Source organism: Vigna umbellata, chromosome 7, assembly GCF_029865625.1.
Source record: "Vigna umbellata cultivar VRB3 chromosome 7, Vumbellata_1.0, whole genome shotgun sequence".
Lineage (NCBI taxonomy): Eukaryota > Viridiplantae > Streptophyta > Magnoliopsida > Fabales > Fabaceae > Vigna > Vigna umbellata.
Window position 1 is genome coordinate 8,715,783 of NC_142171.1, and position 16,906 is coordinate 8,732,688.

General features: G+C 33.9%; 3 protein-coding genes across 4 annotated transcripts; 2 read left to right on the forward strand and 1 right to left on the reverse strand.

Annotated features, from left to right (window-relative positions):
* The first annotated feature begins 3,913 nt into the window (after window positions 1-3,913).
* On the forward strand, window positions 3,914-8,678 carry LOC124848312 (uncharacterized). 2 transcript variants are annotated; one of them, XM_047325962.2, is made up of 5 exons: window positions 3,914-4,127; window positions 4,220-4,409; window positions 6,266-6,352; window positions 7,939-8,298; window positions 8,413-8,678. In XM_047325962.2, exons 1-5 carry the CDS (start codon window positions 4,051-4,053, stop codon window positions 8,452-8,454), a joined length of 756 nt encoding a protein of 251 aa, XP_047181918.1. In that variant the 5' UTR covers window positions 3,914-4,050; the 3' UTR covers window positions 8,455-8,678. The 2 variants fall into 2 exon arrangements, with proteins under 2 accessions (XP_047181918.1, XP_047181919.1); XM_047325963.2 differs by having other exon boundaries at window positions 7,939-8,230.
* Window positions 8,679-9,038: 360 nt separating this feature from the next.
* Window positions 9,039-12,633, reverse strand: LOC124848313 (spindle pole body component 110). The gene is made up of 3 exons (XM_047325964.2): window positions 12,540-12,633; window positions 10,229-12,006; window positions 9,039-10,112 (listed from the first exon to the last, which is right to left on the reverse strand). Exons 1-3 carry the CDS (start codon window positions 12,631-12,633, stop codon window positions 9,039-9,041), a joined length of 2,946 nt encoding a protein of 981 aa, XP_047181920.2.
* Window positions 12,634-13,970: 1,337 nt separating this feature from the next.
* LOC148195101 (uncharacterized) lies at window positions 13,971-14,684 on the forward strand. Its single transcript, XM_088095089.1, has 2 exons — window positions 13,971-14,028; window positions 14,242-14,684. The coding sequence occupies exons 1-2, from the start codon at window positions 13,971-13,973 to the stop codon at window positions 14,682-14,684; spliced, it is 501 nt and encodes a 166-aa protein (XP_087951215.1).
* Window positions 14,685-16,906: the final 2,222 nt, after the last annotated feature.

A 16,906-nucleotide genomic window follows, 5' to 3' on the forward strand; every position in this document is an offset into this window, starting at 1 on the left:
CTTGACATTTGTTCCAATGCTTCAGTAAATGGAATATTAATGTAGAGCTTCTTAAATACATCAAGAAATCTTGCAAATTGCTTCGCTTGTTCTTGTTTCTTCAACCTTTGAGGAAATGGAATAGTAGGGACATACTCCCATTTACTCTCACTCTTTTGATTTTTGTTCTTCCTCATTCTTCTCCTCACATTTTCTCTTAACTTCATTTTCTTCACTCTCTTCCATTGTTTCATCAAATCTTTTCCTTTTCTCTCTCTTGATCTCACTCCTTTTTTCATTCTCTAACACTCTTCCACTCCTCAATTGCATTGCCGTACATTGTTCCCTTGGGTTTGGTATGGTGTCACTAGGAAATGTTCCAGAAGATCTCTCTAAGAGTTGTCCTGAAAGTTGACCAATTTGGTTCTTCAAATTTCTAATTGAAGCTTCCTGGTTCTTGAAGTTAGTCTTTGTCTCATTCATGAAATTAGAAGTATGCTTAGTTAGCTTCTCTAACGCATTTTCCAATGTAGACATCTTGTTCCTTTGATTGATAGGTTGTTCTTGATATTGATATGAAGGCCTTAGTTGATTAGATTGGATTGGATTGCTCCAAGGTCTAGTTGGTTGGTGCCTTCAATTTGCATTAAGGTTGGTAGAAAATTGATTTTGTTGTTGTCCCACTACATTCACATGTGCCTCTTGTTGAGTGGCCTGACATGCACCATTTTGATGTATTCCTCCACAAAAATCACACATTGGAGATGTTGTATGCAAACTATTTGCTTGCATATTTCCCAACTTCAGAGTCAAATAAGTGATCTGTTGTGTTAACAACTTATTTTGGGCTAGGATGGCATCCAAAGTATTGACCTCTAAAACTCCAACTTTTCTATTTTGGCGATCAAACTGCATATTCACTATGTTATTTTCCATTAGCTCAAGAGTCTCTAAAGTTTCTTCAGGTGTTTTCAAATTAAATGATCCTCATTTGTCGGGTCACTATCGGACCACCCATTAATTATATTCTCATGCTCGAGATGTCTATACCTCGGCGTGAAGGGGGTGTGTCTGAAGTCCCATGACTAGAGATAAGGTCCAAATTATAATAAATAAGTGGAGTGCAAACCTCATCTTACAAGCTGATTTTGTGAGATTGAATTAGGCTTAAAATCCATTTTCTAATAATTTTCATAAACTTGGTTGGGATTCTACTTTTTTGAGTGTTCAATGTAATTTTAATTTTTGTTTAATTTAATCTTATTTTATAACAATGTTTAAATCGTATTGTCCACATGAGTAATTAGTGAATAAGTTGTTCCATTTTTTGTGATATGGTACCCCACGTCATCTCATTTTCTTCCCGACAGAACAAAAAATCCTAAGTAGCCACCATGTCCTCCTCCACGTCGTTGCACCACCACCAACCACTATAAATTAGAGTGTCTCTTCAACCATCTCTTCAAGACATAGTCACAACACCACCCACTGGTTGTCCCACCTCCATAATCATCTTCGTTTGTGCAAAACCTGTAGAAAAACTAAACCCAAATTGTGCCACCATCATCACCATTCATGCAAAACCTGTAGAAAAACCAAACCCAAATGGTACCACCATCGTCACCATTTTCGTTCAAGCGAAACCCGCAGAAAAACTAGACCCAAAAGCAAGCACAAATCGCAATATCATCATCACTAAAACCTTAATTTTGGGAGTGATTCTAGATTTGTGGTTTGTAAGTGAGGAAAATGGATTCATAAAGCTTTTATTCAAACTTGAGAAGTAGGATGGTGTAGTGACTTGATTCATGTTGTAATTTCGACTTCAAGCAATTCTCATCACATTTTACACAAATATTTCGTTTGGCTTTTCAAAGTAGAAATCTTTTGTTGAGAGAAATCAAACAAACCTTAGATGTAGTGATCATGCTCGGATGGCCTAAGGGAAGAGGACTCGAGAACAGGAGAGAGGTATGAAAGAAAACCATAGGAGAAAAGTTTGTTGGGTGGTTTGGATTTGGTGATGGCACGACATTGTGGAGAAGGACATAGTGACAGCCTAGAGTTTATGGGGGTGCTGGACAAAAGATGAGATGACGTGGTGATTTACATCACAAAAAATAAAATAACTCACGTGGACACTAACTATTTAAATATCATCGTAAAAAAAATTAATAAAATTTACAAAAATTAGAAAAATACTAAAAAAAATTGAGTATCACGACTAACAAAGTAATAAAAATAGAAACAAAAGAGATATATTAAACAAATATTTTGAAACACATCTTTCTTAATCAGCTCTAGATTGGCCAACACGAGAAGAGATGATGATACCAACAATGAGAGAATAATAGCAACAATGAGATCATACAGGCAAGAACTTCAACAAAAATGAGGATGAGAAACATTCCAACGAAAAACTTTGGTTGTTGTGAATTGGCTCGATAGAAGAAGATTAATTGTTTAAAGCAAGAATTTTAATAAGATTCATTATAAAAGCTATATCACTGTATCCGCACTAGCTTCTTCTACTACCACCATGCTTCTTCTTCCTCCAGCACGCAACAAAGAAAGGGAAAAGCAAGGTTCATTAGTTCCATAGAAGCCAAGTGCTAGGAAAATGGAGGTAAAAATGGATGGAGGATATGTTAAGAAAGCAAAGGAACATAAATGGAGGGATAATGTGGACGGCTGCGCTGCCAAGAAGAGATTCACACCTCTCATGTTAGGGTTTTTAATATATTTTTAATAAAGGGTAAAGTAATAATTTAGAAAAATTTGGAGTGTAAAAATTGGGAATACTTCATACTTTTTCCAATTTATACTTTTATATTTCATAAATAGAATAATGTGTAAAATACTTTTATTAATCAAATCAAAATCATTTAATATTAATTAAAACACATATTTTTTATTAAATTTAAAAGTTAAATATATTTTTAAGTGTTTTAACTTTTGCGGAATTAGATTAGTTCATATTTTAAACTTTGAATATTTTAATCTTTATTAATAAATGAATTTAGTTTATTGTAACTAAATGACACTAAAAATTGATTGATTTTACAAACAAATGTGTTGTTAACGGGGACACGCACTAACACTTAAACACACACCTTGACAATATAATTTGTTACCTCATATCTATTTAATTAGAAAGACTTAATATATTCATTAATAATTTTATAAAATGAAAGTGATAAAAAAGATTCAATTTTAAATGAAAGTTAAAAATATGTTTAATGTTATCTTATAATGAAAGATAGTTTTAGTGAAAGTTAAAAATATATTTAATGTTATTTTATAATGAAAGATAGTTAACAACATTGTACTTTTTTTATATAAAAACATAATCAAATTTTTAATAAAAATAGATTTATAATGAAAATGGATGATAGTATTTATTTTAATAATTTTTTAATCGAAGAATCGAACTATTAACAATTCTGTCACCCATATGCAATCAAAACGTAAAGAAATATTTATACCTAATTAACTAAATACTGTTACGCTATAAATATGACATAATTTTTATAATTCTGATATCATATATAACCTTTGTGACATGTATTTATATATTTAAAACAATATTTAACGAAAAGAGTTTCAATAAATAATCATAAATTCAGATATCTATTAAACATTTAAAAAAACACAACTTCATTTTTTCTAATCCGAGATTTTTTTTAATGAATAATGGTTTTACTAATTACATCTTGTGAAGAAAGAAATAGAAATACTGAAATAAAATAATAATAAATAAATAAAATATTACAAAATCAACGGGGTATAATTTTTTTGTCTATTTTTTTTCTCCTAAAAGAACTGATATATATATATAAACATTTCATTATATAAGGGTAATTTTGTAATCTGGGCATTTCCCCTTCCCCACTCAACGGATTTGTACTATCCGTATACTCGTTGCAATGTATAAAGGCTCCCAAGTTTATCCAACGCGCACAAATTGCGAGGCACTGGAAAGAGAAACAGAAGAAAACAGAAGAAGGACTGATTCGTCACTGAGAGCACAGAGAGAGAAAATTTCTTATTCTGCAACTTCCATTTGATCCCATGGCTAAAGAGGTTAACAAGCAAAGAAGGGTTAAGGTTCCTTTCAGCGCAGAAGACACTGCTTCTCTGTTGCAAAGGTCTCATTTCTTCGTTCTGTTTTTATTTTTGTTTTCAATTATTTTCATCTCGTTTTTCTGTTTATTGTTGATCTGCGTGAAACATCATGCAGATACGATGCACCAACGGTTTTGACGTTGCTTCAGGAATTGGCCAATTATCCGTATTCCAAGTTTAACTGGAATGATTTGGCGGCCAAAACTTCAACCGGAATTTCTAATGCTAGAGAGTATCAAATGCTGTGGCGACATTTGGCGTATGGTCACTCCATGGCAAATTTGGATGACGATGCTCAACCTTTGGTTTGTACGCTTTTTAATTTTTTGTGAATATGTTTTTGTTTAAACTATGATTATTTGCATTATAATTTCTATATCCTGCTCTCTCTTTTTTCATATTTTCAAGTTACATTTCTCAGATTTAAGCTGCAACGTGTTTTTTTTTTTTTTGAGTTTTACAAAGTTTGACCGAATTTTCCAAAGTCATATTCATAATTCTGTGTCATTAATTAATTGTGTGAGATGTGAGTTTCATCGAGAAGGAAACTATTGTTACTATTATTCCTGCTCTTAAAAAGACAGAATTTAGGTTGATTGTATTTTTGGTATTTGTTATGCCACTGTTTGATCAGCGAGAAGATAGAGTTTAGCTTAATAATATTTTAAGCATTTATTCTTTATACTACTGTTCGATCAAGGAGAAGATAGAGTTATTTAGGTTGACTATGATTTAGGTTTTTGATCCTTTGATAAGTGAAAAATGCAGGTTAACGACACGTTGAAATGTTCAATAATTTATAGGGATTCAGTTTATGATTTATTATTAATTATTAATCTATATTCTATCTTTTCACCTTCATCTACCTTTTTTTATCTATCAAGGGAATCGGTCCTTATTCTCTCTTTTACTTTTTATTTTATGCTCTTATATATTTTTTATGTCTCTTTTCTTTCGTACCTTTCTATCTACATTGCTTTGCCTACATATTCATCATGTCCATATGCTTGTATGCATCGTGTTTTGCAATGAAAAGAAAAGAGTCCTTTTTTTTTTAACAGAAAGTGAGTGTTTATCTTCCCTATTTTAGCCAGTAATTAAACACATGTAAAAGAGTTTTATTTTCACAAATATCTTAATTGTGTTCAATTTTATTTTTAATGATTACACAGAATAGACTAACTTAAACTTACTTATCGTGATGACATAATGTTCTAACACAACTCACTTAATAACTTAATTTTTTAATTATTTAAAATGTATATATAATTTTCTACACTTTCTATTCTAATATATAATTAGAAAATGCATATGGAACCGTGAGAGGGGGAAATGTAAAAACAAAAGGAAAAAAAGTGAAATTGTTTCGGTATAAAAAATGTTAAATATATTTTATTTATTATTAACATCTTTTATTTTAATATTATTATTTTATAATAATAAATATAAATATTAATAAAATGGTTTGGTTATGTTATAATTATTCGATGACATAATTCCATACATAATTATTATATAATATATATACATAATCATTAATATTTATGAACTTTTACACAAATCTTTTTCCCTTTTCCTTAAAGCGAAAATAAGCTTACTTTCAATATTTATTAATTTTTTATTTCTCATTTTGTGTGTTTTTCTTGCTTTTCCTTTTTTTTTTTTTACTTTTTTGTCTTTCACAAATCAAGCCCCGAATAGTCCTTCCACTAGGGCTTATAATAGTGAATGTCATCCCCACCAAGCAAATTAATGTCAATTGCCTAAAAAATTTATGAGATACGTGGTAGTCTCTTATTCAATTTTCCGTGCTTCTGATATCTTAAATCAAATATAGATATACTACTAGTGAAAATCCATAAATTTCAGACATTAGTTCCGGCTGAAATTGCAATTAAAGTTACTCCACTATACTATGATTTCTTTTTCAAGTATCTCCATCCTAATAAAGTTTAAATGTTATTACAATAAAGATAACAGTGTTTATTGTACTCGAGTAGTTATAGTTATCATGAATGTTCACCGCATGCAGATTCATGAAAACTGTATCTTAGATCAGTTTAATACTGTCCGCCTGCGGTTACTGTTTTTTGTTTGGTTTAAGCTATTGAATTTGTATTGCACATTTATAGATTCATACATATTTGGTGCTTTTCTGTAGGATGATGACAGTGACTTGGAGAGTGAACGAGAACCATTACCTCGCTTAAACAGGGAAACTGCAACCGAAGCTGCAGCATTTGTTAAGGTGTGTTATAATTTACCAAATTACTAAATTTTATCCAGGTATGTTGTGCAGCCAATTGCATATTTGTTTCACCCAATACTTTCCAACTTTTAACTAAATATTTCAAATTTGGAAGAATGTGCACAATATTTTCTAAAAGATTATTATTTAACTTGAAAGAGGAATCTAGTGTATGCTTCCTCCCATCTTTCCACTTTTGTCTTTCAATAAATTTCTTTCTCCATTTGAAGATGAACCAAATGGATTTTGAAGTCAACTTTAGAATTTGATTCACAAACATAACAATAATAATAATAATAATAATAATAATAATAATAATAGTATTATTATTATTATTATTATTATTATTATTATTATTATTATTATTATTATTTCTTTCTTATTATTTTAACTTAAAAAGAAGGCTAGCGTACTTAGCCTGGATTCGGATTTTTTAGGTTATTCAATGTTACTTCCCAATCGGACTTAAGGAAGAGTAACATTATCCATTGAACTAGGCTGGTCTCATCCATTTTGAGCTACAGAAGATTTATATTTAAATTAATAATTTATAAATATTTTAAATTCCATGTGGAGCAAAATGACCAAAAATAACAAAAAAAATATTTAAAGTTAATAGTATTTATAATGAACAATAGAAAGCCATAAATTTTATGAAATATTCTTGGACCATGGGACATTATTTTTCTCTATATTATTGTAGTCAAAATTCCTTATCCTCGATAAGATAATCTAATCGTGTCATTAATAAAAAAAACGTTACTTTCGAGTTGTTATTGTCGCAATTCTATTACCTAAATATTTTTTGCAATCATATTTAAGCATATCAGTTTCAGAAGAAGTGGTTCGAGAATTTCAGAAAATTGTTAATAAACGTTTTTGAAGGTTGGTCCACAAATGCTCAACATACAAACATGATTAAGGCCAAAAACTTGAGATAGCATTTTTGAACGGTAATAATCAGAGTGTGATCTATATAGATAGATAGGTTTTGTCAGCATCAATGTAAAGCTGTGATGGGTCATGCATGGGATTTTGTATTTTGTTGGATTTAAGGTATAATGGATCATGGGATTTTGGTTTTGGTGGATGTAAAGCTGTTATGCAGGTTTGTAATAGGTCATGATGAGATTTTGGTTTTGTTGGAAGCAATTTTGCATTGTTGGATGAGCCTGGGCTGTTTTAATTGTGTGGCATTCAAATGAGAGAGTTGAGGCATTTATATTGAGTGGAGATAAACATATATACAGTATAAGACAAAATTCACAAAGTCATTCATTATGTAGTTTAAGAAAAAATATCTTCAAAGAAGAAATAGTGAAAAAATATAAAATTAAAAGTAAAAGAGCAAAGCTAAAAGAACACACAAATTTGAATTTTAAGTTTACTTTAAAAAAGTTTACACAACATGACTTAACCGGAAATAAAATAAAAAACAAAATTTATTTATTATAATTTTTTCTCACATATTTAAATTAAAAATGGTACGTGGTCAGATTGGTGAAAATGTGTTTTTATTAGAGGTGCATGATATGATATGACGGTTAATTCTAGTTAACAATTGTATTAAATAATTTATTCTTTAGGTAATTATGGCATCTTTTAAACTGGGTGAATCCAGTGCTACTAGTTCAGTGATTCAAGCTCCGTTGACTATAAATACTCCCTCTACCATTGATAAGAATGAAAGTTCGAGCAACACCGATATTATTTTTCCAGTAACAGTGAAGAGACAGACACTGCCAAATACATCATCAACAAGAGTGGTAGAAGGCAATGGTTCAGTCAGAAGTAGCACATCTATTAAAAAGAAAAGAGAACCATGGTCAGAGCAAGAGGATCTGCAATTACGAGATGCCGTTCAGAGGTGGGGTGAAGGTAACTGGGCAACTATGATTAAAAAAGACGACTTTCCTATCAAGAGAAGCACCTCACAATTATCTAAGGTGTTTTAAGGGATAAATCTAGTCGTTCATGCTTTGTTGGAATGTCATCTCATTATTAATAATAATTATAACTTTCATGTTAGATATTGTCAATGATAATTTAAATACTTGCAGAGGTGGAGCACATTGCGAAAGAGAGAAGGCGACTTCAATTGATATCGCAACCTATCCCTCAACAGCTGACAATCGATCACTCAATTTTATTTTTTTTGTTCACTTGACGAACAATTCATTACGAATTATCGATGTGATTTAGATTGTTTTTAGTTCTGGAAAATTACATACCATTTCTAAATTCAATATTTGTCTATAGTCGTTTTCATGAATACAATACTTTACAGAGTGATCAATAAGTTATTTGTCTAAATATTTCAACATTAGTTGGATAAAGACTGTTTTTAAGACTGCCATATGGTTAAATAAAAAACACATTATTCATAATCATTTGCCAAGGGGAAACTTCTGCCATAAACAAAAAATCTTCTTCAAAGATAAATAATTTTACATTTAAAATGCATGTCATATCATATTATGAAACTACACATGCAAAAGGCTACCAAAATTAAAGATAAAATTCCATTTGCTTTTATACAGATGAACTCACGCACTTCAAGAAAGGATTGTAAGTCAATGTTGCAATTAAAATTAAAACAGCACGAGGACTCAGCTTTTATATATTATCACAATCACAGTACTGTTACATAATTTAGAGTAGAATCCAAGTACTGGTGGAAGTTGTTCTAAATTGGAGCTGGTGCTTGTTCATTGAAACTGTGTTGCCTTTGCAATGCTGGGTTGACACATGCAAACAGTGAAGGATGATTCTTTTGCTTCTTTAACTTGACTCCAAACAAGAAAGACCTCAAGGGTATTCGAGCACGACTACTGGATTTTTTTATCTGGCTGACACTCTTACTACTATCACCAATAGCTTCATCTAGCTCATCAAGTGTCTTCTCAACATCAACTTTCATTCCCTTCACAAGGCTAAGACCTGCTTGAAGTTCACTTGCAACCTTGCTGTTCTCTTGCTTCATGTTGAGAATCTCACCTTGAAACTTTGCAGCTTGGTACTTGCTAATTAGCTCAGCGTGGTCGGCTCCGGATTCCGCGTACCCCGCTCTTGCTATCTCATCTTGGATGTTGCTCAAAGATGAGTACCTTCCTTGCAGTTCATCCTGAAGTACTGCATTGTGTTCCACCCACAGTGATAACTCGGTTCTTATTTCTCTAAGGTGTCTGAAAATTGGCCTGAGTTCAGATTGCATATGATGTTTATTATTTGAATGCCCTTCAGATTTCGCGTTTCTTTCCCTTATCATTTTCAGCTCAGCTTTCAAGTCCTGAATAGAGTTTTGAAACTTTTGAATCTGATGAACTGAAGTGCTAAACCTCAACCAGAACTCCAAGTTCTCTTCCATTAAGTCATCGATGGCTGAACGGAATTTCAGTTCCATGTTCGAAAGGTCATGGCGCTTATCCTGATTTTCCATGAGCCTTCCAAGTGTCATTTTCAGAGATGATAAGGTCATACTTCTCGTGCTTTCAGTTTCACCGTGATGTTCTGAGAAAGGGGTAACTGCATTTGCATTTGCATTTGCATCTGCATTTGAATTTAAATGTAAAACTTCTGAGTCTGACCCATATGCTCTTTGACTTGCTCTTCGAAGAACTGCTTCATTGGGTGTATATTTGTATTCCGTGGTGTTGGTGTAGGGACTTTCATCAGGATTTGCATCTGGACAGTTTAGCTTCTGACGTAAAAACTGTATCTCTTTATCCTTTGCCACAAGAGCATTCTTCATCTCCCTAAGCTGTAGGCAAAATTTTACATAGTAAGAGCTAAGAGCTAAGAGCTAAAAACATAGATGTGAAAGTTCATAGTATACCTATCATGACTTTATTTGGAAGTAACCATATAATCTCTTACCTGAAGTGTCAACTCAAAAATGCTGTCTCGGCTTCTCTTTTCCACATCATTGAGCTTAGCCCTGACCTCCTTATAGTTCATTAAGACTGATGTGTACTCCTCCAGCAAAATTTTTTCTCTGTCATCTAATCCACTCATAAACATCTGCCTCCAGTTAGGTTGATCTCCCTCACCAGTGTTCAAATCTTGTGATTCATTGTCAATATTGCTCACTGTATCAGATGAATTATCATTTTCATGGAATGGCAGCTTCTGAATGCTTTCATTAAGAAAACTACTCCCAATCGAATTAGACTCGTTCTTATGAATATTTGCACCATCTTTTTCCTTTATTGTCTTGACATCTAAGTTATTAACAAACAAGTTAGCACCATGTTTATCAGACTTTTTCCCTGGTATACCATCAGAAGCAGTTCTCTTCTTCCTGTAAAGTACCAAGTTCTCCTCCTCCTCATCTGGCTTCATATAAGTCAATTTTCCAGAAAGGTGCTCAAGGTTACAGGTAGCTTCAGTAAAGTGCGTTTGGAGAGTGTTGTCTTGACTTCTGACACTTCGGTTGAGCATTTTAAGTCTCCACAACTCTCGCTCTAATTCCTTTAGCTTCTTCTTGGTAACTTCTGAGTCTTCTATGAGCATTTCCTTGTCTTCTTCCAACTTTCTTATGCTTGTCTGAAGTCCATCTGTGTCTGATCTTAGTCTCTTAACCAAACCAGTCTGAGATGAAACCGCTGTTTCCAAGGTACAAATCTTATTTACAAGCTCATCAATGCACTCAGCCATTTCAGTCACAGTTAAGGAATTGCTTGAATCTTCCTCCAACTTTCGTTTGATCTTCTCTCTCAATAGCCCCACATTATGCGCCTCTTGCTCCAACCGATCCATCTCTTCATCTATGCTTTTTTGATCTGTTTCTACACTCTTACACTTGTCCCCATCATCATGCTCTGGCTGACCCGTCATATATTTAGAAATGAATTGGTCTCTTAGGATCTCAAACATCTCATGAGCTTTCTTAACTCTTTGATACTCCTCTTTAGCTTCTTTAGATGCTTGAACTTGTATCTCTTTCAACTTGTCCAGAGTCTCTTGGCATGATTTTAGAGCGGTGGCTGCCATCAAAGTTCTTGCATCATTGTCTTCTATCACTGTCCCAACACCAAACTCATCTTGCAAGCTGCAAACTCTTTTCTGTGTTGCTGTGATCTGGTCTTCAATTGACCAGTACTTTTCATAGGCGCGTTCGTACAAACTCCTTACGAACTCTTTCTCAGTTTGCTGCGACAATATTTCTTTCTGAAGCTTGTCAATTTCTGCCAAAGCTTCATCCTTGGTCAGACCAGAAGATGAAATTGTTGGAATGTATTTTACAGAGCTAGGAGTCTTCTTAAGTGTGGCCTTTCTGGAGATCAACATGGACTGGCTTCTAAAATCCTTCTTTGGGGTTTTTGGAACTTTAGGAATGGATGGTTTATCATGTGTTTGATTGTTGGGGTCTGATGATATTGAATTAGTTCCTGTGTCACTTTCTTCTTCCTCATCTTCTTCCATATGACATGGGACTTGGTCTGGGAAAACACTGGCTATAGTGCGGTTTGCACTTTGAAGTTCCTTTGATAAATGATCATATCTGTCTGCTAAGGCTTTATATGCTCGAAAGGTTTCTTCCACAAAATTTGCCAACTCTGGCCTCTTCTTGTAATACATTTCTGCCCTCTTAGCAAATGAGTCCCCTTCATCTCGCAGCACAACCAGGGCTTCATTCACCTTCTCCTCCATATCTGTCATTATTTGTTTCCCTCATTATTCACTCAATTTTATTCCAAAACTTAAAGCATAATAATGATGAACATGATAACTTCTGTTCCTATCCATTATGCACCCATTAAACTGATACAACTATGCCATTATCCTATTTCATTCTTAATGTCATTAATTCATTTCCCTATGCTCCTATTATTTTGCATTCCTTTCTCTAAAACCATCTCTTAATTCTACACCATATGTCTTGTTTAGTGTATGCATGTGTAGCCTGAGAAAATGGTGCATTGAAGAAAATGCAGCTACTATCTTTGAAACGAAAAGCTTCTTTTTTATGCATGTGAATTGCAAGCCATCTTAATCAACAATTCTCCACAAAGTAGTTTGGGAAATCAAGAGAAAATGAGAATGTTGGTGATTCTAAATCGCCTGAGATTGATAATTTGGTACATTCTGGTTCTTAATATCCAATATTTGATTTGGTGTTACTAGAGAATTTTAAGATAAAATAATAATCAAATTGATTATTGAGGTTTCATACTGAGAAACATACCATGGAGGCTTTGATCCAGCCATTTTGACTGCTTTGTCCGGATGTGGCTGGCCCACCACCATGAATATGCATTGCTTGCTGCCCTTTGCAACATGTTTGTCTTAGGTAGCAATCATGCACTTTCAACCCATTGAAGTAAAATGTTGATGACGAAGATGTGACACAAAATAATGTCCCACAACAGAATTTATGATCTGAGAAAAGGTTTGAATTTGTTTAGGATGGTGATTAATGAAATGAGAGGGGAAAAGAAAAGCATAGGTTGGCGAAAATGTCCTCATATATGGAGAGGAGTATACTTCGCCCCCATATATACGTGTAAGGTGTTGGCTCCTTTGAAGAGCACAAATGTTGGAGAGCTTATTTAAGATCAATTTCCTCACTTTTGGTTGGTTCCCAACCTATGAAAAGGAATTTAACAAACTTTGGAGGTTAAATACAAGTTGCAATGCCAAAAAAATTAATCTAAGTCAGTTTTTTTTTTTTTTTTTATATAACAAAGAACATGAACATGAACACTTTTGGTCTCTTTTTTATTTATTTTGTTATAGGTATGTTAATTTTGGGAAAGCAGTTTTCATCTATTCAGTAACAACCAGCTAATTAGTTCTAACTTTCAAACAAAATTGGAAAAAATTATCTGTCGCGGCACCTCTATAAGTTACAAACTGTTTTTCATGCATTAGGTAAGAAGCCAGATATTATTCTTTTTCTACTAACCTAATTTATAATAATAATTATAAATGGATGGAAGCATTATTTTTATGAATGCTTACCATTAACTATGTTATATAAACTATTATGTTGCATTATTAATTAGAAAGATAAAAGTATTATATGTATAAAGTGTGTTGTAATTAGAGAAAATATCTTTAGAATCTTCCTAATTAGAAGATATAGATACATAATCTTTTATTTTATTTTGTTTCTCTATTTCACTTTTTTGGAGAATTAGATTATTACAAATAGAGAATATGAGAATGTATTTTTCATGATTGATAATAATAAATAAGTCTTATTTTCAACTTGGTGTCAGAGCTCCAAATCTTGGGGCTCCATTCCGCTGCAACAGTCGCACCGTCGTCGCTGTCCGACCACCGTCGCTGCCGCCGTCACTGGTTGGGGTCGTTGATAGGGCAGAAAGGTGCGCCTAACATCGGCGATCACAACGCCGAAAGTCGCTCTGTGAGAGGAGCTGCCACGCGCCGCCACAATTGCCGGCGTGTGTAACCCACGCGCCCCACTCGTCGCCGCTGCCACATACAGGGTCGCCGGAGCCTCCAGAGTCTGTTCATGGGGTCGGTGACGACTCATTTGGCCTATATTTGAGCAGATATGAGTTTGAAGGTTTTGCTCCACTTCTCGGTGTGACCTACATGCCATCGTCATCTCGGAAAAGGTCACTAAAGACTCCTAGTTCCGTTCTACAGGATGTCTGAAGTAAAAAGGGTTCCTTTGGGAGTACCTAATGACCTACCAAATATAGGAGGTACCGATCGGTTGGATGGTCAAAATTACTTACAATGGAGCCAATTTATTCGAAGGGTTCTTATGAAATAGTAGAGAAGATTAGGAGAAATCTCCCTTATGTGTTTAACATACACATAGGGTAGTTTATTTATAATGTAAGATAAGGGTTAAACCCTAAATACAGAATGGGCTGAGCCCAATTAACATAAACACACAACTTAACATCTAACAGTTCTCAAGGGTCGTTCAAAACTTGATCACATAGATGGAGGAGCACCAGAACCAGATGACACTTATTTCTCAATTTGGGACAATGAAGATTCATTAATTATGACTTGGATGTGGCAATCCATGATTCCTGAGATAAGGAGAAATTATATGTTCCATTCTTTTGCAAAAGAAATATGGGATGATTTACAGAGCACTTTTTCTTTAAAAAAGGATCTTGCTGCTTACTATGACATTGAGAACAGGATATTTAATACAAAACAGGGCTCCCTTTTCGTATCAGAATATCACAGAATCCTGAGTGGTCTTTGGATGGAATTCAATCAGAACCAAACAATAAAGATGTGTAAAACAGATGTTGCCGCTCTTGCTGAATTCATTGAAAGGGGAAGAATCTTTAAATTTCTCCAGGGCTTGAATCATGAGTATGACCCAATCCGGGTTTAGATTTTTGGAAGAGAAAAATTACCATCCCTGTCAAAAGTTTTTTTATGGTAAGAGGAGAAGAAACTCAGAGAACTGTCATGCTAAACAGAGGGATCTCCAACACAGGCTCTGCCATGACAACTGGAAAGGGAGTCCACAAGGGAACAAATGTTAGGGGAAAGACGTTTGAAAAAGGTACTCATGGGGATTATTGTTCATACTGTAAAAGATCTGGACATACCAAGGAAATATGCTTCAAACTCCATGGAAGAAAGATGGGTAAATCATACTACCTCAGAACAGGAAGCCACCAATCAATCTAGTTCTTTACAATATAATCCACAACCACCAGATCTTGATATGAAAGCTTATAAGGAGAAACTAGAGCGCTTGGAAGCAATGGTTGAATCAATGAGTAAGCCCTCTGGATCATGTACTCTGTCCATAAAAGGTAAGATTTGTCTCAATAGTGTTGGTCAAGTGTCTCAAGGTATTTGGATCCTTGATTCAGGTGCAACTGATCATATGATACCATTTAGTGGGTCTTTCGACTCATATGGTAAAAGCAATAAAGCACAACTTATTACAGTTGCGAATGGTCAGGGTATACCTATATGCGGCTCTGGGAATATAATTTTGGACTCATCTATTATATTGAAGGATGTTTTACATGTTCCTCAATTAGCTAATATTCTTATCTCTGTGCAAAAACTCACAAAGGATTTAAATTTTTCAGTAACATTTTTTCCAACTTATTGTGTTTTTTAGGACCTTGCCACAGGGAAGACGATTTTAACTGCTAAGGAGCAAAGTGGATTGTATTTTTTAGAGTTTGATGACCAAAGCAACACACAAATTATGAGTCAACAAGCTACATTTGAGACGTGGGCAAATTCCCAAATATGGCTACATCATCAAAGGCTTGGGCATCCTTCATTTAGTCTTATCAAGTCCTTATTTCCCCATTTGTTTACCAAAGAGTCTATTGAGTCTTTTAATTGTGATATTTGTCAATTGTCAAAACACCATCGTGCATCTTATCCTATTAGAAATAAAAAGAGTATTTCTCCATTTGATTTAATTCACTCTGATGTTTGGGGTCTTGTCATAGATTCTATTTCTGGAGCCAAATGGTTTGTTACCTTTATTGACGATTGTACCCGTGTCACATGGACATACCTTATGAAAAATAAATCTGAAGTTTTTCAAATTTTTGTTAATTTTTTCCATCTTGTCCTAAATCATTTTGGAAAAAATATCAAAAGAATTAGGTCTGATAAATGGTACTGAATATGTGAATCATGAATTTCTCAATTTTTTGTCTCATAATGGTATTGTTCATGAACTAACCTGTGTTAACACCCCTCAACAAAATGGGGTTGCTGAAAGAAAGAATTGTCATCTTCTTGAAGTAACTAGAGCTATTCTTTTTCAAATGTTTGTTCCAAAAAATTACTGGGGAGAAGCTGTGTTAACTTCCACATATCTCATCAACAGGTTACCCACTCTATCTTAAATGACATTAGTCCTATAGAGTCTCTATTGTCTTTTGTTCCTTCTTCTTCCATAATAACGAGTCTACCTAGTCGAGTCTTTGGATATGTTATTTTTGTTCACTCTCATCATCCTAACCGTGGTAAATTAGATCCCAGAGCTCTTAAATGTGTCTTTATTGGGTATCCTTCTAATAAAAAAGGGTACAAATGTTATCATCCTCCGAGTCTTCGCGTCTTTATCACCATGGATGTCACCTTTCATGGAACACAATCCTTTATGTCAGTCCACCACTTCAGGGGGAGAAAGCACTTGAAGTGGATGAACTCTCCTTCTTGTCATTACCACGTTTGTCTTTGTAGGATGCCCAAGACCTGAGCAATGAAGCTACCATAGTCCACAGTGAGGAAGAAGAGGAAGAAGACAGATTTTTTTGCAACAAATATGAAAGAAGAAAACAACCCACTTCAACTCTCGAGCAAGAAAAATTGTCTAATCCGGAGGCGAGGATCCCTGAAGATATCAATGAGAGGAGGTAAGTATTACTGAGGATTTACCCATTGCATTGAGAAAGGGAAGAAGATCATGTGCTAAATATCCTATTTCTCAGTATGTTTGCACTAACAATCTCTCTAATAAGCACAAAATTTTTATTGCTGCCATTGATGCCACAGAAATTCCTACCTCAATCCAGGAGGCCATGAAAATTGAACATTGGAATCAAGCCATGAAAGAAGAGATGAATGCAT